Source organism: Hylobates moloch, unplaced genomic scaffold, assembly GCF_009828535.3.
Source record: "Hylobates moloch isolate HMO894 unplaced genomic scaffold, HMol_V3 SCAFFOLD_11, whole genome shotgun sequence".
Taxonomy (NCBI): Eukaryota; Metazoa; Chordata; class Mammalia; order Primates; family Hylobatidae; genus Hylobates; species Hylobates moloch.
The window spans coordinates 50,289,508-50,314,304 of record NW_026652286.1 but is presented as its reverse complement, the minus strand read 5'-3'; the positions used below and the strand labels follow the sequence as shown (position 1 = coordinate 50,314,304).

The 24,797-nt window shown below is 49.9% G+C and overlaps 2 protein-coding genes across 9 annotated transcripts in view; one reads left to right on the top strand and one right to left on the bottom strand.

The window, feature by feature from the left end:
* The window catches only part of GAB2 (GRB2 associated binding protein 2), a 199,583-nt gene extending 186,142 nt beyond the window's left edge, over positions 1-13,441 (top strand). Inside the window, exons 4-10 of one of the 3 annotated variants that reach the window (XM_032167025.2) lie at positions 1,944-2,530; positions 3,791-3,885; positions 5,307-5,571; positions 6,801-6,891; positions 7,219-7,321; positions 8,526-8,651; positions 9,561-13,441. In XM_032167025.2, the coding sequence (XP_032022916.1) occupies positions 1,944-2,530; positions 3,791-3,885; positions 5,307-5,571; positions 6,801-6,891; positions 7,219-7,321; positions 8,526-8,651; positions 9,561-9,704 (1,411 nt within the window). In that variant the 3' untranslated portion in view covers positions 9,705-13,441. Of the gene's footprint in view, positions 1-1,943; positions 2,537-3,790; positions 3,886-5,306; positions 5,572-6,800; positions 6,892-7,218; positions 7,322-8,525; positions 8,652-9,560 lie in introns of all 3 variants that reach the window. The other 2 variants (XM_058446263.1, XM_058446262.1) reach the window with 2 other exon arrangements.
* USP35 (ubiquitin specific peptidase 35) overlaps positions 1-24,797 on the bottom strand; it is an 82,995-nt gene that overhangs the window by 43,200 nt on the left and 14,998 nt on the right. Inside the window, exons 7-12 of one of the 6 annotated variants that reach the window (XR_009215519.1) lie at positions 22,918-23,111; positions 21,260-21,353; positions 19,924-20,030; positions 18,147-19,443; positions 14,097-15,283; positions 13,612-13,976 (exon numbers count right to left, since the gene is read on the bottom strand). Coding sequence is in view for 5 of the 6 variants with exons in the window: in XM_032167022.2 (XP_032022913.1) it covers positions 15,116-15,283; positions 18,147-19,443; positions 19,924-20,030; positions 21,260-21,353; positions 22,918-23,111 (1,860 nt within the window). In the remaining variant the exon portion in view is untranslated. Of the gene's footprint in view, positions 1-13,611; positions 15,284-17,321; positions 17,393-18,146; positions 19,444-19,923; positions 20,031-21,259; positions 21,354-22,917; positions 23,112-24,797 lie in introns of those variants that run through there. The other 5 variants (XM_032167022.2, XM_032167021.2, XM_058446260.1 and 2 more) reach the window with 5 other exon arrangements.

Below are 24,797 nucleotides of genomic sequence, written 5' to 3'. Positions count from 1 at the left end.
GATGGAAATTAGGACATCAGTAAATGTAAAATGAACAAATCCAGATGGGAGCATCCAACAGAGAGTTGGAAATTCCAAAAAAAGCAAAATGAAAGGCACCAAAAAAATGCATACAACATTAACACCTTATGTCTACCATTCGCTGCCCCCCACCCCCATCCTCTTCCCTAAGCACTACATTATCTAAAGGCTAGACGTTCAATCATCCAAGCCCATGGCTGTTGGCTTGGTTATGTGTGTGGAATGGAACAGAAAGGGAGGAGGAGTGCAGAGGCCCAGGGAGGAGCATCAGTGAAGATTTGGAGACTGACCTGGAATTCCTAGCCATCGTGGGTACAGTTTACATGAGAGGAAGCCTGGCTTACACACCTGTTTCCTCTTTCTAAGCTCTGGCCCCTGTTTTCTAACACCATCTGGTGGCCACATCTGTAAATAACAAACTCCTCAGGAGCTGAGAGAGCTTCTGTAAGGCAAAAGGTCGAGGGATTGGCCTCAGAGGGCTATGTATTACAGCCCCCACAAGTTTATATGTATATGAGATTTGCCTTTTCTGATGAGACACTCCAAGAGCTTTTGACCAGAATCTTAAAAACTCCTATAGCCTCCAAAAGGCTTAGAATTCCTGCTACAAAGGATTCTTTTTTCCCCAAGTGAAATCCTGTGAAGAATCATATAAAAGCTAAAGAAGCAGACCTAAATCCCTGCTTACTCAGAACCTCACCCTCCAATTTCCCAAAGCACCTACAGAGAACATAGAATCTAGTTTGAAAACCACTCTTGTGAAACGAAGGGCTTGTAGAGCATCGGGGCCAGATGGGCCCTTAGAAATCATTGTGACATACTAGGTCCCACCTGAGAGAGGAGGCTTGGTGATACACATAGCACATATCAGTAGCAGTACTGGAACCTAACACAAGTCTCCCATCTTGTTTCTCTTCTCTTTTTACTGCTTGCCTTATTGCCCAAAACCTAAATTTAAAAACGTACTAATCAAAACTTTTTCTATATGTGGTTCCCGAACAGGAAACCGTTCTTCCTATAGATTTCTAGGTCTCTGGAAAGAGATCTTTCCCCTCAAAATGCCTCTCAACCAACCATAAATCTTGGTAGAAAATAAATCTAGAGCTTACATTTGAATAGTTTGTTGTTTGTTTGTGTTGGGACGTGTTTTTTTGAAACAGGGTCTCATTCTGTTTACTAGACTGGAATGCAGTGGTGCGATCATAGCTCACTCTAACTTCGAACTTCTGGGTTCAAGCGATCCTCCTCCCTTAGCCCCACCAGGAGCTAGGACTACAGGTGTGCAGCACCCTACCCAGATAGTAGCTAGTTTTGTTTTTTTTTTTTTTTTTTTTTTTTTTTTTTTGGTAGCAATGGAGTCTTATTGTGTTCCCAGGCTGGTCTTGAACTCTTGGCCTCAAGTGAACCTCCCACCTCAGCCTCCCAAAGTGCGGGGATTACAGGCATGAGCCACTGCACCTGACCCAAATAATTCTTTTTAACTTACATCAATACCCATGGGCTAGTTTCACAGTGGCAGAATAGACTCAGAGAGATAAAATGACTTGTTTGCTGTTTCCTGTCATCAACTTAAAGGTTCTTTCCACTATCCCACAACATTTGTGTTCAAATGTGCATATTCTGTGGTACTTAAAACAGTGAACAAATAGGCAGTCCATCTGGCTTATTGATACTTGGTCAGGGAGTGGGGGTTATAACCCCTGCTAATAACTACCATTTGGAGATGGGGGACCGATGAAGTCTAACATTGTTTAAACATTCATATACTAGAGTCTAATATCTGAACAACCTTCAAAATATGCTTTTAGTCACCATTTTACAGATGCCTAAACCAAAGTATAGAAAGAGAAAGTGCTTTGCCTCAAGGTCACACAGCTAGTAATTGTCTCACCCTCCTGCCCCTTCCCTTCTTTCTCTTTTAGGAGTGCCAGCTTCTCTCAGGGCACCAGAGCCTCTTTTCTCATGAGGAGTGACACAGCTGTACAAAAACTTGCCCAGGGCAATGGACACTGTGTCAACGGGGTCAGTGGTCAAGTCCATGGCTTCTATAGCCTTCCCAAGCCGAGCCGGCACAATACAGAATTCAGAGACAGTACCTACGACCTCCCCCGCAGCCTGGCCTCCCATGGCCACACCAAGGGCAGCCTCACAGGCTCCGAGACAGATAATGAGGATGTGTACACCTTCAAGACGCCCAGCAACACCCTGTGCCGGGAGTTTGGGGACCTCCTGGTAGACAATATGGATGTTCCGGCCACCCCACTCTCAGCCTACCAGATCCCTAGGACATTCACTCTGGACAAAAACCACAATGCCATGACAGTGGGCACTCCTGGGGACTCAGCCATAGCTCCCCCACCCCGCCCCCCCAAGCCAAGTCAGGCAGAAACACCTCGATGGGGCAGTCCTCAGCAGAGACCGCCAATCAGTGAAAATAGCAGATCTGTCGCTGCCACCATCCCCAGACGCAACACCCTCCCTGCAATGGACAACAGCCGACTTCACCGAGGTCAGTGTAAGTCCTAGCTGAGACTCAGAGGGAGGAGGAGGTAACACAGGGGTTCTCAATAGTTTGGTGGTCCTTGGTCATCTGTGGCCGAGGGGAACTTATGAACCACCTAGGTCACTGATACTCAAAAACATAGGTGTCTTCTACCCAGTTCCCTTACCAGTTGGTCCTCCAACACTGGAGGCTGTTAGTAGTTGTATAACAGAGCTAGCCCCGGAGAAGTTAATATTCTACTAATGGAGAATAGGACATTCTTGATTAACCACAGTATAACATATTATGGGTTTAGAAGTCCAAATCATTGTATTTTGTTCATTTATAAATCAAACCAAAGATTTAAAAAATAAATTCAGAAGATCAGTCCAAACTGGAGTGAAACCTGTGTGGACTAACAGACTGTTAAAGCAAAACGAGGTCTTAATATTTTCTAAATCATACTTGAATCTCTTTGGTTGAAGTGAAAACTTTAATTTGAAGTACCTAAAGTCTACTGTTACTTGTTTTCCACTGAGAGTATTCCAACTCTGCATGTAACCTCCTCTGTATGATGAAAAAAATAGAACAATATTGATTCCTTTAATTTTGCATCTTGCTTTATGGCTTGCAAAGGCTTTTCTTGTCCATAGTGTTGTTTAAGCCAGGCAGAGAGGTTGGTGGGACAAAACCTCCTTGTCTCCATCTCACATGAGGCCAGTGACAGTTAAGAGACTTACAGAGTTGCAGAGTCATTGTGCCAGAGATGAGACTCAGACCCTAGAGTCCCAGCTCCTGGTTTAGACCTCTTTGCCGTCTTTCAATCCATCAACAATTTGAGCAGTCATACTGTGCTTTGGAACTGAGATTATGATAAAGACATACATAAAACACGTTCCTGCCCTTCAGAGCTTACATCTCATTGGGAAAATAAACCAATACATATAAATCAGGACAAGTATTGTTACTGTGGTGTTCAGAGAAGTGATGACTGGGGTGAGCAGGACAGGTGAGTGGTATAGGAGTCAAAGGAGAGGTGCATAGATGAGGGTAGAGTAGTCAAGGACAGCTTCTCTGCAGATGCTAACACTGGAGCTACATCTAGAAGCCCAGGAGGAATATTTGAACTGAGGAGTGATGTGTTCGAAGAAATTCCTTATCATTTGGGGTTGAGAGTAGTATCTTCTGGAGTATCAGTAAGACCTTGAACCACACTGGTGAGGGTATGGGGAAGTGTCAGCACATGAATCAACCATGAGTACATATGGATCCTCCTTCCTCTGTCAGCTTCTTCCTGTGAGACCTACGAGTACCCACAGCGTGGTGGAGAGAGTGCAGGCCGGTCTGCTGAATCCGTGAGTGATGGAGTCGGCTCTTTCCTGGTGAGTGTGGGTTAACCAGGGGTCCTCAGGCCGGCCTGGTTAGGTAAAAGGTCACACCTTACGGAACTAAAAGCACAACCTCAAAAGAGTGATGGCGTCTCCATATGAGGACCCTGCCCAAGTTCTTGTCTCAGTTCAGAACCCTGCGTTGAGTCTTTGGACAAATAAGATATAAGTATTCTAGTCTGGAAGAAATGTATGTGCTAAGGTAGACTGGATTACAAGGTTCACCAACCTTGTAGGTAAGCAGAGGGTCTAGAATGCAATAGACCCAGGCTGCACCATGGGGGATCTTCTAAGGCAGCAACCTTACCCATGTGGCCTCACATGCAGGAGGGAGGCTGCAGTGTGAGACTCCAGGCAAGGGTGGTACTCAGAGTCAGCCTAAGTGACAGAATTCTGGCTTGAGTGCAGGATCCCAGGCTGCCCTCTGGAAGATGCTAACCACAGTTCTCCAAGGTGTCAGGCAAGAAGACCAAGGCCTGGCTTCAGGCCTACTGGAAAGACAGTGAAATCAGGTAACCAAGGCAGAAGCAGCTTAGTTGTATGTCAGGGCAGATAGAGCAAGAGTTAGAGGAAGGCTATAGCCGGGATTGCTATATCGCACAACTCTATAGAAGCTCTGACTGCAGCTTGGTGGTCCCCTAGGTGCCTGGAGTGAGCCCCAGGTACTTAGAAACCTGGACTGGGGAAACACAACTGGCCCCAGACCTCACCTTCCAGAGCCAGGACTCCTAATATGCTCCTTGTTCTGATCAGGGCCTGAGATGCTGACCTGCCAATGGTGAGTCTGGACTTGAGGTGGAGGGGCAGGTCCTGAACCAAACCTACAGTCTATGGACTATGCTACCCACAGTGTTGCTCAGGCATCCAGAAAGCCAAGTGGACCCAGTCACCAAGAATATTTTATACTCTAGATTTATCAAAAATTAATGGATGCCAAAGGATCGTGAAGGCTTGAAGGGTCCCACAGACCTCATATATTCTTGTCTCCCACTCTGCTTCCTTTTTTTTATTTTTTATTTTTTGAAACAGAGTCTCGCTCTGTCACCCAGGCTGGAGTGCAGTGGCGTGATCTTGGCTCACTACAACCTCGGCCTCCCAGCTTCAAGCGATTCTCGTGCCTCAGCCTCCTGAGTAGCTGGGACTACAAGCATATGCCAGCACACCCAGCTAATACTTTGTATTTTTAGTAGAGAGGAGGTTTTGCCATGTTGGCCAAGCTGGTCTCGAACTCTTCACCTCAAGTGATTCACCTGCCTCAGCCTCCCACTACTCTGCTTTCTTATTTGGTCTCCCTTACAGCTTCAAAGTGTAGCTAACCCAGTCATGACTTGTCTTGCCTCATTTACAAAGTCTTATCCCCTTCCTGTTTCTTCTTGCTAGTAACAGCTGTATTTCTTTCACTGTTCTCTCCCTAGCCAGGGAAAATGATTGTGGGCCGATCGGACAGCACCAATTCTGAAGACAACTATGTGCCCATGAACCCAGGTTCTTCCACCCTGTTGGCCATGGAACGAGCAGGTGATAATTCCCAGGGCGTCTACATCCCAATGAGCCCAGGGGGCCATCACTTTGACTCACTTGGCTACCCATCAACAACCCTTCCTGTGCACCGAGGCCCCAGCAGAGGAAGTGAGATCCAGCCACCCCCTGTCAACCGCAACCTCAAACCTGATCGGAAAGGTAAGTCCATTCTTTCCTGTGTCCCATCTCTGGACAATGGCTAGGGACTCTTTCCATTTGCTTAGGGGTCATGTGGATCCTGGACTTGGGAGGTGTGACTTTGGGCAAATCATGTAAAATCTGAGTCTCAGTTTTCTTATCTGTGAAATGCAGATGGTAATTCCTACCTCCCAGGTTTGCTGCAAAGGAGAGCATCTAGGATAGTACTTTGGTACATAGCAGGCGTTCAGTAAAGTCAGCTTTGTGCCCCCTGCATGTAGAGCAGGCAAGTTCCTGGTCTGCTACAATCTCACTCTCCTGGCCTTGGATCAGTGGCAAGGATTCAAAGGGAGGAGTAGGATAGCTAGGCAGAGATAGCCCCCTGTGGGTCTGGCCAACAGGGAATTCAAATCTTAGCATGTGGAACTGAAGCCCTCAAGCCCTTATGGCATCCACCTTCCTCCACTGTGGCTTGCACAGACCTGGCCAGGAGCAGCAGGGAGTAGTCACAGTGACCATCTCCACTTCAAATATGGTCTCTTGGCTGGGTGCCATGGCTCACACCTGTACGCCTGTAACCCCAACACTTTGGGAGGCTGAGGCGAGTGGATCACCTGAGGTCAGGAGTTCGAGACCAGCCTGGCCAAAATAGTGAAACCCCGTCTCTACTAAAAATATAAAAATTAGCCAAGCGTGGTGTCAGGCGTCTATAGTCCTAGCTACTAGGGAGGCTGAGGCAGGAGGATCACTTTAACCCAAGAGGCAGAGGTTGCAGTGAGCTGAGATTGTGCCGCTGCACTTCAACCTGAGCAACAGAGCAAGACCCTGTCTTAAAAAATACATATATGTATGTTAATATATAAATAGTATATATTTTTATTAATATTAATATATTTATTAATATATAATATATTTTTATATATAGTCTCTTATTTTTAAATGAAGTCATAAATTGAGGGAGAAAAATCTGTTGTCAAACCCTGTGTCCCCACTTTTGATTCTGAAAATATAATTAGATATTATATTTTAGATACAGCAGAAAGAATATATAATTTGGAATCTGAAGACAAGACTTCAAGGCCCATCAATATGGGCAAAGATTATATAACCTCGCTGAGCATCAGTTTCCCTGTGTGAAACTGGAATGACTTTGCAGGCCTTTATAAACATGCTCATGTGTTATATATAAGGTGTGTATGTGTAGCATTATTATTACTGGCTGATTACCAGACTTTCTTTTCCTGCTCCAGCAAAGCCAACACCACTTGACCTGAGAAACAACACTGTCATCGATGAACTCCCCTTCAAGTCACCTATCACCAAGTCTTGGTCTAGGGCCAAGTGAGTCCCTGTGTGTGGGGGTGGGAGCTTGGAGTCGGGCCATTAGGGAAGATGAGTGATATGGCAGCTGGCCTGTGGGCCAGGACAGCTGGATTCTGATGCTAACGCTATCATCAGCTGATCATGTCTCTGGATCTCTTGTGGCTTGGTTTCCTCAGCTATGAAAGAGAATAATTATACCCGCCCTATATCAGATCTTAATCTGATGGAGTGTGCAGCTCTAATGGCTGAGGTCTGGGTATGTGAGGGTCAGGGCCCAGCTGGAGACTAGAAACATGGCAGCAGCCATGCGGCTTCCCCAGTGTTAACTCTTCCTTCCCACAACAGCCACACCTTCACTTCCAGCTCCTCCCAGTACTGCCGCCCCATCTCCACCCAGAGCATCACCAGCACAGACTCAGGAGACAGTGAAGAGAACTATGTCCCTATGGTGAGTCCTTTGGGCTTTGCTGGAATGACGCCTTTCAAAGTCCCCTGGGACCCACTGCTCAGTTCCCCACTTCCCAGCTTAGCTAACTCACCTCAGCCCAGGGACTCCTTGTATTATTCATGATTTAGTCTCCTGCTACAAACCCTTCTTGAGCACCTGTTAAGCAGTAGGAGTTGTCATCAGATGTAAGGAAGACATGAGACCTGTCCCAACGAAGTCATGGTCTTCAAGAGCAGGGGCCTGCCTCTCATGACAGTGACATGGGTGGCATGATCTGTGCCCTTGGATAGGCAGTGCTGGAGGTATCTCCTCAGTGGTGAGAGGCATACGTGCACATAACTCACTTTGGTGAGGCCATAATAGAGCTATCAACACAGGCAGAGGAGGATATTTCTTCCCTGAGATTTCCATTAAGGGCATAACTGCCCAGCACCTGGTAGTCACTGCATAGATAGTGAAAGAGTGAATTAACCAACCAATAAAGCAGCCAACAAACAGAACACAGGACTATCACCTTCTCATTAGAATAAGACTTCAGGAAAGTCCTAGAGGAGGTGGTGCTCTGCTAGAGCAGGAGCCTGGATGGACAGGATCCTAGAGCGTGTCATCTGAAGAAATGCGGGCTTTGTGCAGCCTTGAGATGAAGCCACCCTGTTCAGATCTTGGAGGAGCTAGGCAGGGGAGCAAGCTGCTTTGGGGTGACTACCCCACTCTAGGCCACAGGTGGGAGTTTCACAGGGGCTGATTTGGTGCGACAGAAGAAAACTTTCCAGTGCATAAAGGAAATGTGCTCCTTTCTTAAGCGCCAGCAAGCAAAGGCTGCATGTCTCAGGAGAGCCACTGTTGATGAGACTTGGCCTGATGTGCTATAAAAGAGGCAGTGTGGTACAGGGGTTAGCACAGGTTTGGAAGTCAGAAAACAGACCTGATTCCCATTACTCAACAGCTGTGTAACCACAGGCAAAGTCACTTCTCTGAAAGTAAAGTGAACCACAGTTTCATCTTTGTTTTAAACAACATCAACAGTAATCATACCTACATTATAGGATTGTCATGAGGATTAAAATGAAAACATGAAAAGTCCTTAGCATGGTGCATGAGTCAGAGTAGGGCTCAGGGAAACAGTGTTCTTACTCCCAGAGGTGTTTTTCTGGGTGGTGGTTTAGTCTGTTTTCTACACTCAGTTTTCTCCTCCTCATGACAGCAAAACCCAGTGTCTGCATCTCCCGTTCCCAGTGGTACCAACAGTCCTGCCCCTAAGAAGAGCACCGGCAGCGTTGATTATCTGGCCCTGGACTTCCAGCCGAGCTCCCCAAGCCCCCACCGCAAGGTGCGTGGAGTAGAGTTGGGGGGGGGGGGGGCAGTAAGAGCTCTCAGGGTCCCAGAGGCAGAGATCATGGAGGCCAGGGTGCCTTCAACACTGAACAGCAGCACTCAGCCTCCCTCCCGCTCCAGTACCCAGCTTTTATGATGCATCTTTAGTCATAGAGCTTTCATCTAGGTCTAAAGACTCCTATTCCTGCTCTCAGAGCACAGTAACCTCAGTCAAAGAACCTCATCAGTCAGCCCATCCTCCGTGTTGTGGAGATGGGCAAATGAGTGCACAGAGATCTGATTGTCCTAAGGTTACAAAGTGAATCAGCAACAGATCCAGGAAGGAGGATACTGCCTCCTGGTCCTGGGCTCTTGGGTGGGTCCCAGAGCCCTGCCGTTGATACATCAGCCTTCAGAAGGGACTTCCAGGCCTGGGAAAGCCTCCCCAGGAGGTATCCTTAGCTAAGCAGTCTAGACAGCAGGGAGCAGAGCTGTGCCTCAGCATGGTTCCCCTTCACAGGGTGGTGGTGAGCACAGCATGTAAAGTCCTGTGGCTGATGCTTGTTTTCACCTAGCAAATTCCTTCCCCTGGATAAGCGACCTGACAGAGATGGGTGGAGGCAGAGATGAAGGCCTGGACCCATCCACCAGGGTCAAGGAAGGGCCTGGGTCCTCCCAGGAGCCAGGAAGTAAGAAGGGCTGGCAGGTGCTGCCGCATCCTGCAGGAGGGATGATGAGTTTGGAGTCTGAGCTTTAAAGCCCATATTCAGAAAGAGAAGCCAGGCTCCTGAGGCTGGTCAGTGGTAGGCAGAGGCCATGCTCTTCTCCCCTTCAGACAGCTCAGGAAGATCCCACGCCCACCTTCTTCCTCCCCACCTAACTGGTAACTCACAGCTACTCCCTCTTTCCCACTCTGTCCCCTCAGCCATCTACTTCATCTGTCACTTCTGATGAGAAGGTGGACTATGTTCAGGTGGACAAGGAGAAGACCCAGGCCCTGCAGAACACCATGCAGGAGTGGACAGACGTGCGGCAGTCCTCGGAGCCTTCCAAGGGTGCCAAGCTGTGATGAGAGGGCCACCGCAGAGCCCAGGGAGGGGCCAGGAGGCAGCGTCTCCAGAGCTGGCCCTTCCCATTTCCCCTCTCCCCTCTCCCATTGTTCCTCCTATCCACCTCCTCTCTACTCTGCCAGTCTCAGCCTTCAAAGCACTTGACATCAGGGACCCTGAACCCTTCCCCTGGGAGGTGAGGGCCTGATCAAGGCACCTCCTCTGCCCACTCGGGGCCCAGCTGCGATTTTTATCAGTAATGGCCATGCCTCCACCCACCTTAGTTAGGAGCTACTGCCAAAAAGCATCCTTCAGCCTCTTCCTGTCCTTTAGACCTGACTCCCTACCAGATGTTTGGAGGGAAGGGCTGGGGCTCTGAGCCAGCTTCCACACCTCATGTTCAGTCACAGCCCTCAGCTATCTTCCCTCCGGCCACTGGGCTACCTCTCCTTCAGTCCCAGAAGACAAGTCTCACCGACCCAGGGAGTCAAGGACCAGCAGACCAAAGTGGATAATGGACTTTTTCATTCCTGTTTTTCTTGGCAGGAGAGAAGCAAGGCCACTAAAAGAGGAGATGGTGGAGAAGAAGGCTCAGCAGTGGTCTTGAGGGGTAAAGGACTTAGATGCCCAGATGAAGAGGGAAAGCTGACATCTGCAGAGAACCCACTTTCAGGCTGAGGCCATGGCAGGACAGCTGCTGTGGGGTGCAGAGGCAGAAGATGAAGGACAAAAGGAAGGGAAAACTGATGGCCAACCTAGAGCGGCAAGGAGCAGGGCTTGGAGCTCAGGTGGTGGAGATGACAAGGACACTGTGGGGTCTGGGTCCCCAGAACTTTGGAGCTACAGGCCACTCTAGGCCCAAGGGCTAGTCCTCTTCCCCAATCCCCTCAGAGGCCCCCGCCAGCCCCACCTTGAAAGCACCACACAGCGGGGAGGCTTGGACCAAGCTGGGCGACCAAGCACATGGGGCAGGAACACATGGTAAAAGGGTGGAGAATATGGGAGGGAGTGTGGTGTGGATGGGGGTGATTCAGGGACTGAGGGGAATCCTGGGACAGGCACAGGCTGGGCAGAGGCACAGGGCAGTGCAGGGGACTCTGCAGTGGGGTGGGGAAGCGAGTTTCTTTGCAGTGAGCAGTGCAGTGGAAGTTGGGCACAGAGGTAGCAGACGGATGTGAAGCAGGGGTGAAGGCCATGTAGCAAGTGGGGAAACACATCCAAAGGGCTTGGGAGTCGGGGAGTGCCCAAGGCAATGCTTGGGGGTGCAGGGTGGAGCAGAAAGTGAAGGAGGGACACGTTGTGCAAGAGTGGTGTGCATGGTGGTGTGACATGAGGACCGTTCCTAGGATAGAGGGACAGCGGGTCAGGCAGGACAAGGAGAAAGTAGGGCAGAATGATGCCTAGAGGACCACATCAGGCATGGCTGACAGCTTGTGCCCATGGGCTGTGGTGTATGTCAGATCGCAGGGTAGGAACAAGTCTGGCCTGGTGCCAGCCCAGTGTTTCCTCAGCTCATCTGCCCTCTGTTGCTCCCTAGCATTCCAGGAGCCATGTTGGACTCTCCTCCCCGGGCTTGAAAAGCCATCAGATTAGCAGGGATGGGGTGTAGGGCATCACCCAAGGTTCCTTCTCTTAAGCCAAGGGTGGGGGATCTGAATTTTTTTATGTTGACAGTTCTTGACTAAATTTTCAAGAGTTTCAGAAGCAACAGGACAGACCAGACGTTTCATTCTACCCTGGGGTGAACAGACCTTCTTCCTCCCAAACAATGACTTCCTGCCATGTTTGATGGGGACAGCTACCACTCTCCTCTGCCCCCACTCCCCTTTCAGCTCCCATGAGCATGCATAGTTCACCAGACCAATGGTCTAGCCATTCTCCAAGTCCTATCCTCGAAGAAGTTATTTCCTCAAGAGCTGCACCTCTCCTCCTAGCATTAGTTTAGATCAACTCAAGGAGTATTTATTAATGGCTGCTGTGTCCAGTCTCTGGGGTTAAGCACTAAGGACACAAGAATCAATCAGACCTTGTCCCTGAACTTGATAGTCACAATCAGAAAAAGGACAAGGACATGAGACAGTGGTGATGGCCATCAGAGACTTCAAATGCTGATGGAGGGCAGAGGAAGTACTTAGGGAGGTTGGTGCCAGAGGCAGGAGTGGGGTCACAATCAGGGAAGGTGGATTCTAGGAAAAGGGAGTGCCTGAGGTAGGCCTTAGAAGGGGATGAGTCAGATTTTTACAGAGGAGGAGGGCAGGGCTTGGGTTCAGTGGAGGAGGAAGGAAGGAGAGGCTTGGAAAGCCTTGTGTCTTGGGAACAAAAGGCCTTTGAGCATATGGGTCCAGCCACTCAGAAGTGCAGGGGCCATGCCTTGGTGTTCCAATAAGTGAGTGGAAGCAGTGGTGGTAGCTACACTGGGCAGAGTTGGCAAGGTGCTGGTTCACTCTGCCCAGCCCTGAATGTGTGCCTTGAAGGCCCTCTACAAGGGGCCCCATACAACAGAGCTTTTAACTGGTGCCTTCCGTGTACCCGCAGCAGCCACAAGTGGGCCCAGACTATTGCAGCCTCCCATAAACATGTGAGCATGTTCTGAGTGTGCCATGATGTGAGTGGACCTGGCTGGAATCTTCAGAGTGACTGAGGTGTTCAAATCCAATCTCCCAGGAGGCTTCCTTCCAGCTCCCGATTCCGGTAACTACCAAAATCCCTCGGGTGCAATTGTAGGGGTAGAGATGGAAGGATGAGAGGTGAAATTGACCTTTTGAAAGCAAAGCTCTGGCTCACAAGCCCCAAACTACCAGCCATGTCTAGCATATCCCCACCCTCCACCCACTACCTCCTCCAACAAAGGAGTCAACTCAGTGGAAAAAACTGGTCCTTTGTTTGGCCTATCCATGGGTCAAAGTCCACCTCCCCTGGGGGCCTGGTGAGGACTGAGCCCCCGGAAAGGGGATACCTTCCCACCCAGCACTACTGCTTCACACAAGCCCCCTGCCTGGGGCTCTCCAAGGAGCCTTCTTCACCCACTTCCAGCTCCACTTCTGCAAGGTTAAGTCGAGTGAGAACGATGAGAAATAGGGAGATGGTGTCTCCTTAGGTCCTTGATCTGCCCGTCTGTGGAATGGGAAGTTGGATTAGCTGTGCTGAGGTCCCATCCACAGCTGGTGCTCAGCTGCTTGAAGGGGAAACTCCCTCCTCTGTAACTTCTGGGGGATCTGAATGGCCAGGGGTGGGCAGTACCTATCCCCAGTCCCCTCCTAGCTTGTACTTTGGTAACTTGTACATTGGAAACCACTAAAGTATGCCCTATTCCTAGGACAAAAGCACAACCACTCTGAAGTTACTGGAGCATGGGCTCAGCTCATCTCCCCTCTGGCCCCTTCTGCCATGGGGACATCTTGGCCCAGCACCCCTATCCCATTTCCAGAGCTCTTCCTTCCCCATTTGGGCCTTCATAAAATGCAGGGGAAGCCAGACTGGCCTCAGGAGCTCTAAAGCCCTTCCGTGGGGGTCGTCTTTCTCTTTCTGGGACTTGCCCTGCTCTTCGGGGCCTGGGACCACAAGGGGCTACCTGCTGAGGGGGTCCCCCAGAGATCCAGGCTGTCATGTGATTTCTGGTGGCATGTGTATTTGTTGGCTACTTGTGTCTTGAAATCTAGAATTATTTCACGCAGAATTGTCACTATTTGTCAGGAAGAGAAAATGGGCTAGTGGAAGCCCAGTCTTGAGTTCTTGTCTTGTTACCATTTAAAATTGACATTTAATTTTCAAATCACTGTTGGTGCCTAATCACTTAAGTTATTAATTTATTCTGTTGTATTCTTTTTTTTTTTTTAATTGTAACATATTTATCCTGTGGGTGGGTGGGGCAGGAGTGTGTTTAAGTGGGTCATGTTTTTGCTGTGGTGACACATGGTACAGGCCTGGAGCTTGCAGGTCCCTTTCTACTGTGGTGTTGGAGCAGGACAATAAAGTCCACTAGAAATGCACCCCAGAACCAGCTGCCGTGTCCATCTTGTCTTGAGGGGCTTGGCGGTGGAACCCGTTCTCACTCCAGTCTGTTCCATTTTTACTTTATTTGGAAATAATTGGTATTTTTCTTGGCTGTGAATAAGAACAAATGCTCTCTACCTCAGAGTCTGTTGTAAAGTGGAAATTATACTAGCATTTGCCAATCCATCTTTCTTAGGCGTCTAGAGATGGGTTCTGGGCGTGTCTGTCTGCTGCTTTCACAGGTCACTTAGGTGTGACATCGGGCGCAAACTCCACACGTCCATCACGGCAGGCAGCCCCTGGGGAAGGAGGTAGGCACAGTCTTGAGAGCTGCCTCCCAGGTGCATCCTCTCCACGGGCAGCATCACCCAGCCCTCCTTAAGGTAAGTCAGTCAGTCAGAGTCCACACCTTTACTTACACCACACTTCAATAGAGGGCACTTGGCTCCCTGTGGCATCTCACACGTCATTGGGGGGGGGGGGGGGGGGGGCAGGCTGAGTCCTCGCCTCCCCAGACCCTGTGAGAAAAACCCAGTGGCCATCACAGCCCCTGAGTCCAAAGAAGAATGAGCTCTTGCTAGGCTTCAGAGAACCTACTTTTGTTTATTTAAGAACATGGGTGTCTTCTCTTCAGTTAGAAGGGGCTACAGCAGTGTCAGGGCACTTCATCCAACCTGCAGGTGGCTGCTGTCGCAGCTACAAAGGCCACCTGATCAGAGGAGCCCACTAGCTTCCTAAGAGACCACACTTCACACGGAACACCTCTGCAGTAAAATCAGGACTCTAACCAGAAGGGGGATGCAAATGGTGGCTTCTCAGGCACTGAGGCAGGCTGGGGTGGAGGGGCTGTGGGGGCAAAGGCCTCCTGCTGTGAGGAGCTAGCACCCCACCATGCAGTGGTGCTTGGTAAGGGGCAGGTCTCTGTTCTTCTCATCTTCTCAGAAAGGTACAGACAGTGCAGGTACCCCCATGTGAGAAACAAGAGGACAGCCAGAGGTGACACTGCCCCCTTCTTTGTACAAGGCTTGGGTCCTGCTGTGCTTTATACTGTAGAGCAGTCGGAAGGAAAATAGTACTTGATGTTAAAACATTAGAGCTGAGGTCCAGCTCTGTTTCCTGAACATCATCACATCTTCCAGCATGGGGAGCCTCCCCAGGGTGGGGGGCAGGGGGAGGCAAAGACCCGTGTGTGCCCATCTCAGCTGCTTCAAGTTAACCAGGACACTTGGGTGTAAAATTTTAATGGGACTGATCCCCAATGAAAGGGACTTAGGTCTCACTGCCATATCTGAGAGAGTCTCTGTGTACCCTTCATGAGGCTGAGGACTAAGGTGCCATGAGCTGTACCATCCTTGCTCTTGGTAGGGCCTGCCTCCAGCTTCCCTCAGGCCCTACCTGGCTCTTGGAGGGAAGGGGTCAGGTTGGCAGCAGGTTCACATTAGAAGACCAGTCTGTGGAAATCACCACCATTGCCACCTGCAGGATTGCAGCCCCCTGGAGAGCCTTCATCCTCATCCTTGTCCTCATCAAAGCCCCTCCCCCAATGTGGAGATGTGGGGAGTGCAGAGATGTAGGCCACCCTGCTCCGGGCCTCCTTCTCCTGCTCCTGGGAACACAGATGAGAGGAAACTTTTAGAATTCACACCCTGAAGCCAGAGTCCACCCAGCACACAGGTCCCCAGGGCCTGGACACAGTGGAAGGAACCAGGGCTTTTGTCTTAGAGACACTGCAGCTCAGTGGCAGGATGTCTGGGGTGGACACCTTCAAAAGGCCCCCTCCTCTCAATAAAAAAAAAAAACTCAGTCCCTGAGCCAGCTGCTACTAGGGTGTGACTAGCTGACAAGGGCCTAATGTGGGACCGAGAGGTCCGGGGACTTCGAGGGTCATATCACACCACACGGGAACCTGTCCACAGGCCTCATGATCTCGAAGAATGGGCTCTGCCTATGAGAAAGCCCATTCTCCTGCCGCCAAGAGGTCAGCCTCGTGGCGATCCTTACCGCCACCCTGCCTCCATCTTGACAGCATGATAGAGGCTGTCTCTGAGAGCCTGACTCAGCCTCGGGCCCCTCCCTGGGCTGCTGCTGGTAAAACAGCACATAGGCTGTGTCCTTGGGGAAGAAGGAGGTGATGTTGCTCACACCTGGCCTGGTGTCCCCACACTAGTTGCTGTATTCCCCCGCACAAAACACAAACTACAGGCACTGGCACCCATCCCACTGGTCAAAGCCCATGCTGTTCCAGCTGCTCAGTATGCCAATGCCACCCTTGACTCTAGGGAGGAGTCATACAGTTAGTAACATAGGAAGCCCACGTGGGTAGTGGAACCCCCTCCCTTCGCTGCCACCGAAGCATCGTCTTCCCCCTTAGACTCAACTGGTCCCTGTGCTCCTCCTTCAGCACACTTATTAACTGCATTAATGGGGTTTTCTAGATACAGAATCATATCATCTCACCCCAGGAGCTTCTTAAGCTGTTAAGCAACTTCAGCAACTCTCAGGATACAAAAACCATCTGCAAAAATTGCTAGCATTCCTATACACCAACAAGAAGCAGGGAGCCAAATCATGAACAAACTCCCATTCACAACTTCTACAAACAGAATAAAATACCTAGGAATACAGCTAACAAGGCAAGTGAAGGAGAGGACACAAATGGAAAAACATTCCATGCTCACAGATAGGAAGACTCAATAGCATGAAAATGGCCATACTGCCCAATGTAATTAACAGATTCAATGCTATTCCCATTAAACTAAACTACCATTCACATTCACAGAATTAGAAAAAACTATTTTAAAATTCATACGGAGCCAAAAAGCCCATATAGCCAAGACCACCCTAAGCAAAAAGAACAAAACTGGAGGCCTCATGCCTACCTGACTTCAAACTATACTACAAGGCTACAGTAAGCAAAACAGCATAGTACTGGTATAAAAACAGACACATAGACCAATGGAACAGAATAGAGAACTCAGAAATAAGACTCCACACCTACAGCCATCTTCAACAAACCTGATAAAAACAAGCAATGGGTAAAAGATCCCCTATTTAATAAATGTTGCTGGAAGAACTGGCTAGCCATAGGCAGAATATTGAAATTCGACCCCCCTCCTTATACAAAAAATTCACTCAAGATGGATTAAAGACTTACTTAAATGTAAAACCCAAAGGTATTAAACCCCTAGAAGAAAATCTGGGCAATACCATTCAGGACATAGGCATAGGCAAAGATTTAATGATGGAAACATCAAAAACAATTGCAACAAAAGCAAAAAATGACAAATGGGATCTAATTAAAGAGCTTATGCAGAATACAAGAAACTATCATCAGAGTAGACAGACAACCTACAGAATGAAAATTTTTGCAAACTACCCATCTGACATAAGTCCAATGTCTAGAGTCTACAAGGAAGTTAAATGTCCAAGAAAAAAACTCCATTAAAAAGTGGGCAAAGGACATGAACAAACACTTCTCAAAAGACATTCATGTGGCCAACAAACATGAAAGAAAAATTCAACATCACTGACCATTAGAGAAATCAAAACCACAATGAGATACCACCTCACACAAGCCAGAATGGGGATTATTAAAAAGTCAGGAAACAACAGATGCTGGTGAGGTTGCAGAGAAATAGGAATACCTTTACACTGTTGGTGGGAGTGTAAATTAATTCAACCATCATGGAAGACAGTGTGGCAATTCCTCAAAGACCTAGAGGCAGAAATACTGTTTGACCCAGCAATCCCATTACTGGCTATACACCCAAAGGAATATAAGTCATTCTATTATATAGATAGATACATGCACATGTATGTTCATTGCAGCACATTTCACAATAGCAAAGACATGGAATCAACCCAAATGCCCATCAGTGATAGACTGGCACATATACACCACGGAATACTATGCATCCATAAAAAGGAACGAGCTCATGTCCTTTGCAGGGACACGGATGGAGCTGGAAGCTGTTATCCTCAGCAAATTAACACAGGAACACAAAATCAAATACCGCATGCTCTTATAAGTGGGAGCTGAACAATGAGAATACATGGACACCTGGTGGGGGTGGGAGGGGAACAACACCCACTAGGGCCTGTTGGGGGGTGGCGGGGGAGGGAGAGCTTCAGGAAAAATAGCTAACAGATACAGGGCTTAATACTTAGGTGATGGGTTGATCTGTGCAGTAAACCACCATGGCACACGTTTAAGTAACAAATCTGCACATTCTGCACATGTACCCTGGAACTTAAAGAAAAAATAAACTGCGTCATTCATTATTCAGTATCTGTTACTTTGAAGTAAGGGGTTAGGTCTGTCTGGGCCACCAGTATATGCCCAGCACTGAGCAACAGATGAATGGGATTTTAAAAAAAGGTTTAGAGGGGAAATGACTTATCTGAGCCAGTAGTGGGACTGGAATCCCTCCACCAGGAGATCAGATCAAAGGCCCCACAGCTCAGCTCACCTGCAGGTAAAGGATGTTGTCTTTGGAAATGGCTTCCATCAAGTCCTTGTGCAGGGTGGGCTCTGTCCGGACTCGAGAAGAGCCCGACGCAGCCTCAGGCCCCTCCCTGGGCCGCTGCCGGTAAAACAGCACATAGGCTGTGTCCTTGGGGAAGAAGGAGGTGACGTTGCTGACAGATTCAAAGGAAGAGAAGGACACCCGAGTGTCATTGAACAGGTACCACTGGTTCTCGGGCTCTGGCCTATCAGCAGTTCCCAGAGAAGGGGCAGGGCGGGCAGCGCCCTCACGGGCATAGCAGTAGTAGTGACCACTCTCCGAAGACACTCCAGAGTGCACCACGACACTGCAGAGGTCATAGGCCTGGCCACGGCCACCAGCCAGTGGCAGGCGGAGCAGCAGGGGGATGGAGACGTCATCCAGGATCTTGCGGCGCCGCATGGTGCGCAGGTCGAAGGAGAAGCGCAGCAGTGTGAGGATCAGGTAGCGTGGCCCTTGGCTCAGCTCCACTACCTTCTCGGCATCCTGCAGGGAGGCACACGACTCGCAGTAGTAGCGGTTTTCTGCTGTCAGCTTCTCGGGGGACAGGAAGTAGTTGACCAGGTCCAGGACGGAGCGGGAGCCCTCAGAGCCGCATGTCTGCTCCCCGGAGGGGATGGCAGCATCCAGATGGGTCCCCGCTCCCAGGCTGTCTTCTTCCTTTTCCTGCTCAGCCTCCTTTTCTGTCTCCTTCTCCACTTTCTCTTCTTCCTCTTCCACCTCCTCCTCTTTCTCCCTCTCTTCTTCCCCTCCGGTGCTTTCCTCCTCCTCCCCTACTTCTTCCTTCTCCGTTCTCTCCTCCTTCCCTTCTTCCTCCCTCTCTACTTTTTCCTCCTGACTGCTCTGCCCACCGGCTTCCTTGGAGTCCAGGCCTTCAATGTACAAGCTGGTGGGGGCGGTGTCCCCTGTGATGCAGTGTTTCCTTTGCCTCCGAGGACCCACCCTGCCTAGCCCCTGTGCACCGGTTGATGGGGGCAACTCCCGGGCTGTGATGTCTTCTGTAGGGCGCATCACAGAGCCCAGGCGGCGGCGGCGACAGCGCTCAGGAGGAGGAAAGGCAAGAGACAGGTCCGTGAAGGCCTCCTCCCGGGAGGAGACGTTGAGGCAGCACAGACAGCAGATCCGAGTCACTATCTTGCCTCCAAACATTTTTTCCACAGAGGTTGAACTTGGGGCCGGGGGCTCCTCGGGCAGAGAGGGCGAGCTGGACTGCTTGAGTTTCTGGCAGATCCTTGTGCCCGTTTTCTCCTCTTCGTGCAGCCTGGGGCAGAGAGCACAGAGTCGCTATATGTACATATGGGTCCCCTTCCGGGGCACTCAGCTTATCCATGCCCATTTACCTTCCCCAACAGCCACACACTGAGACCAACAGACATACACACACACCAAACGCTCACACATCCACGTACATGCTCACAACAGCACGCTTGCTACACTCACCCACACGCCCTCCATAAAGACTTGCTGGAGCTATATAATGTGCTCGCATGGCAGTGACAAAGATGCACGGCCCAGTGTGCAGACGTACACAATGACCTCCCAGAGATCACTTCCACTCAGCATCTACCAAACTTCCCTCACACTCAGTCCCTGCCCTTCCAGCACACCCCTTCTCCAAGCCCTCCACATGTTCGAGGCAGCACACTTATTCCCTGGAAGCTGCAACACAGCTCAGAGGTACTGGGCTTGCCCCCAGGGACCCTCTAGACCTGGAGTCTTCGCGTAGCCCTGGACCCCTTACCGATCCAGCAGGTACTTCAGATACTCCGAGCAGTCCTGCTGGGTGCCAGGGCTGAACCAGGGCGTCCAGGATGCGGAGAGGAAGTTCTCTGGGGAAATGGCAGGCCGCTAGGACAAGGCAGGCGAAAGGCAGGGTCAGGAGCAGGAGACCACTCACCAGCCAGCTCTGCACAGGTTAGGCCTGAGGGTCTACCTCATACCCTCAGCCTCAAACTTCCTGGCCTCCTCCATGAGGTCCTCCCTGCTTTCTATTGTCCCTGACCCATCCCAGCCCACATGTCCACACCTCTGAGCAGGGCTGAGCAGGGCATCGGGCTCACAGAAATAAACGAGCCTCTAGGAATCTGCTCTTCCTGGCACACCTCAAACATTCTCTCCCTGCCTCCGCTCACTGCCATTCTCTCCCGTCAAGATGAGTCCCAGATACAGCGCTGCCTCTTCCATGTCGTCTTCCCAACCCTCCCTCACTGACCTTTCCCTTCCCTCCATGAGCCAGGGAGGGATTACTCATCTCTGTGCCCCCACACAGAGCCTTGCATAATCCCTGGCCAAGGGCTTTAGGCTCCATGAGGGCAGAGATGGTGTTTGTTCTGTTCACCTCTGTACCCTCAACAGCTCTCAGGCTGCCTGGCCATGTGGGTACTCAAAAATGACAGCAGAATGAAGCAACATGCTGTGGTGTGACTGTGTCCTCCAGAAAGCATGTGTTGGAAACATAATCCCCAGTGCAGCAGTGTTGAGAGATGGGACCTTCAAGAGAGGATGAGGTCCCTCAGCATTCTGCCCTCAGGAATGTATTAATTTCTTATCATAGGCTGTCTGCTTTCCCCAGCAGCCACAAATTGAGACAGGAGCAGGTTCCTGATAAAAGGATGAGTTCACCCCGCTTTCCCTTCTCTCATGCATGCTCTCACACCCTGTGATGCCTTCTATCACATTGTAATGCAGCAAGAAGGCCCTCACCAGACAGCCCCTCGATCTTGGGCCTCCCAGCTTCCAAAACTGAGAAATAAATTTCTTCATAAATCACCAAGCCTCGAGTATTTGGTTTTAGCAGCATAAAATGGACTATGGCAACACCATAATGCGACGGACGGACTGAATTGCCGAAGGGAGAGACTGGGCAGCACAATACCGAACAGGGCTCAAGGGGGCCCGCCTTCTCCTGCCCCAGCAGGGCACTAAATCAGCTCCATATGCCAGCCTGGCCAGGGGCTCAGCAACTGACATGGGAGATAAAGCCAGATGCAGGCAGGTCCTGGGGAAGGGAAAGGTGTCCATGTCGGGGCCTGACCAGAGCTGCCTCTCCACTCCCCTCGGACTCCCCCTACACTCACCTGGCTGTGTTCTAGGAAGCCAAAGAGCCACTGCAGCTTGGTCATCAAGGGCTGTGAGTTGTTCTCAGTCAAGCGGAGCACACAGTGTCTGAAGCTTCAAAACAAAGCAGGGACACCCAGGGTAAGCCATGGGCCCCCAAGGAGTCTCTAGTCAACCATGTCACAGGCAGCCCAGAGCCTCTAGGCCAAAGGCAGAACAGATATTTCTGCCCCAAGACGGAGCCAGAAGCCAGGGGCTGGGGAGGAGGAGCAGGTGAACAACTCAGGCTGGGGTATCTGAGGTCAGGAACACAGCAATAGACATGTTTTGGACAATGAAGGGTACAAAGGTGACTCCTGTAGCCCCCTTCCAGCTCTGAGACCTAACTTTAGAACTCAAAGATTCAAATGTCGTAAGGTCCTGTGGTCCCAGGATTCTAGGGTTAGGACATGCCACAGGATCCAAGCCAATATCATCCCAGCCGCAGAAGCCCCTCGCACACCCTTCTTAGCTGCTTCCTTGGGGAAAGGGATTCATCCACCTCCAGAGCAGCAGGCTCTGCTCTGACGTGGGCCCTCCAATCCATTCCTACAGCCCCTGTCAGGGCCCTGGCCGCTGCCCCTAGAGCCACCTCAAGCTGTTCCCCTGCCTTCCAATGAGGGAGGCAGAGGTCAATGTGAGGAATACGCTAAACGAAGAGGACCCTTTAGGGATGGGTGGACTGGCTCCTAGTGGGAAGGGTCTGATCCTATAGGAGATAGCTCCCCTCCCTACACAAACATTCTCCGGAACAAGCTAATTCCCAGGCCCCAGCTTATCTCCTGTTCTCACAAGCAGCTCTGGGCAGATTGGCCATGCACTCTCCAAACTCAGCCCACTGCACGGAAGAGCCCTAGGCAAAGTGTGGGCCACTTGGCCGGTCTCAGAACAAGGTAAGTTCAGAAGTTGAGTGAGCACTTAGAAACGTACAGCATCTTAACATCACAACAACCATACAAGCATGTGACCGTTTTTCTAGTAAGTCGTTTTGTTATATTTTCCAAAAGTAATATTCTGCAGCAGACTGGAAATTAGAAAAGAAAAACAAAACTAGTCCTTCACCAGGCGTTTTGAGAAGAATGTGCACCCGGCAGCACCTCAGAAAGACTTGGAGATCAGCTCCAATCTCCTCCCACTGAACCTGATGCTCAGAGAAAAGAAACTGACTTGAGGACATATGGTAAGCCAGCATCAAAGCTTATTTTCACTGAATAAAAGCTGAAACTTTGATCTTTTAAGTAAGCCATAAGGTAGATAGGTGGCCATAGACTATAAAGATTGTGTTTGTTTCATTTTCAAAGAGAGATATGTCTAATACCAGGATGGGTGGGAGTTCTACTCTGGAAGACAAAATCCACCCCCTCGGACTCTAGGAGAAAAGTCAGTGATGTCAGCCAACCCAGAGCAGACCCCCCTTCCCAGTGCTGCCCAGCCCCTTAAGCCCCTTCTTGAGTTCCCATCCAGTCCTGACCTGCCTTGGCAATGGCCTGAGGCTCTCTGTCCCCACAGACCTCAGGAAATCATGCTGGCAATGCAAAGCAAGGCCCACCCTCTCCAACCCCTGCCCCTTTCCACCTGTCATCAGGGAGCCCAGAGGAGAGAAGCAAGGGCAGACGGGGAATTCCAAAGCAGCACCTACTCAGACGCCATGAATAAGGCCTGAAGGATGCTGTTGACATAGCATGTGTTGCCCAAGTTGATGAGACCAATCTTGCCCGTGTCTGACTTGGCCATGAGCCGGGGATAGAAACCCGCCAGCTCGCTCTTCTGCGAAGTCCAGGCATCCTGCCCCAGCAGCTGCTTGATGCGGTCCTCATTAGGAACGTGGAGGTCCTGAGGAGGGAATAAGCAGGCAGGCAGGATGGTGGGCACCAAGGTCAGCTCAAAAAAATACCACCTCTTCTGGGAGGCCTTCTCAGATACAGCCAACCCCAAGGCCTCCCAGGCACACCCCCCCCATCAGATGTTCTGGGGTGTGTGTGAACAGTCCCCTGCTTCCAAACCCTTTCAAGGTGACATATGGGCTGCCTCCATGGTCTTTCAGGTCATGACTGCCTTAAGGTGGCATAATTCCCATTTTATAGATGAAAAAAATGAAGATTCAGACAGAGAAAATAATTGTCCAGGGTCGCTGTCAGTAACTGAAGAATATGCATGTTCTATAAAAGAGCTCAGGCAATGACAACCCTGGCCCACAGGCCAAATCCAGTAATGTCAGGATGTCAGTGCCAGCCCCAACTCTGGTCCATACTAGCTGTCTGGTGGTGGCGAGGCTCTCTGATTCAGTTTCCTCATCTGTCAAGGGATGATACGCCTACCTTGTGTCAGTTTGGCATCCTACGTTTTCATGGTGTGGGCACACAATGATGTGCCCATGTCCACCTTTTACTTTTAGATTTGCAGAATCAGCTTTCAAGAGAAGAGAGTCACCTCCCCAAAACTTGACCCTACAGTCAGGACAGTGGGCGAATCCCTGGGGTCTGAGGTATGGGTCTTGGTCCTTGGCATGCTTCCCACTCATTATCTGTGTCACGTCAAAGAGCTGCACCTAAGAATACCACTGAGCACTAGTTCTAACGATGCTAGAGGTATCTTCCAAAGAGCAACATCTAAGCACCACATCCTGCTACTTAAGAGTTTAGCAACATTCATAACAGCTCCTCTAGTCCTGTTCTTATTTCCAGATCCTGGTCACAATGCCTTAGATTTCTCCAAGGCTCCACAGAGCTTCAAAACAGCTCGGCATCCAAAGCCCTCGTCTCCCCAGTGCACATCCTGTGGCTCCCACAGAAGGTCTTGCTCACCCAGTGGGGTTTAACACTTTTGCTCATTCACCTCCCAGGATCATTTATCGGATAATTTATCAGAGCAGTCAGTCACTTCTCACAGATGATTTAAAAAACACACACATAACCAAGGAGATGCCAGCGGGAAGACAGATAAGACACAGGCTCAGTATCTTCTTCGTCCCTTCTTTTTTCTTTTCATGATGCCCTATCTAATGCCCTCCTCGCCTGCCCCTCCACCCCACAACATGAACAAATAGAGGCAAAAAGGCAGACAGAACCCCACACATCCGTGCACATGCAGAGAAGCTGCAAAAATATCCATGCTAGGAACAAAATCAAATGCCATTATTCCCAAAGAAGGTAACTTTGTACTCAGGAAAATAAAAACTTCAAAATAACTTAAGAACCTAATAATGTTACTAGAAACTGACGTGTGATGGCTCCCTTGGCAAGTACCACAGGTCCCAGAGAAACTGCCACAACCTGATACATCTGCCTAAGTCAGAGAACTCTCCAGAACTTATTTACAAAGGCATATGTACAAAAGGATATACTCATAGAACCCATGCGAAACAATTTTATAAGCAGTAAAAGCCTATAAATTGCTGCCTCGCCTCTCAAACTGGCTTGCACCAAGGAGTGTTCGAAGCCACAGAACAAGTGTGAAGCCATCTTTTCTAACATTCAAAGAAAAATATGGGCCGGGTGCGGTGGCTCACACCTGTAATCC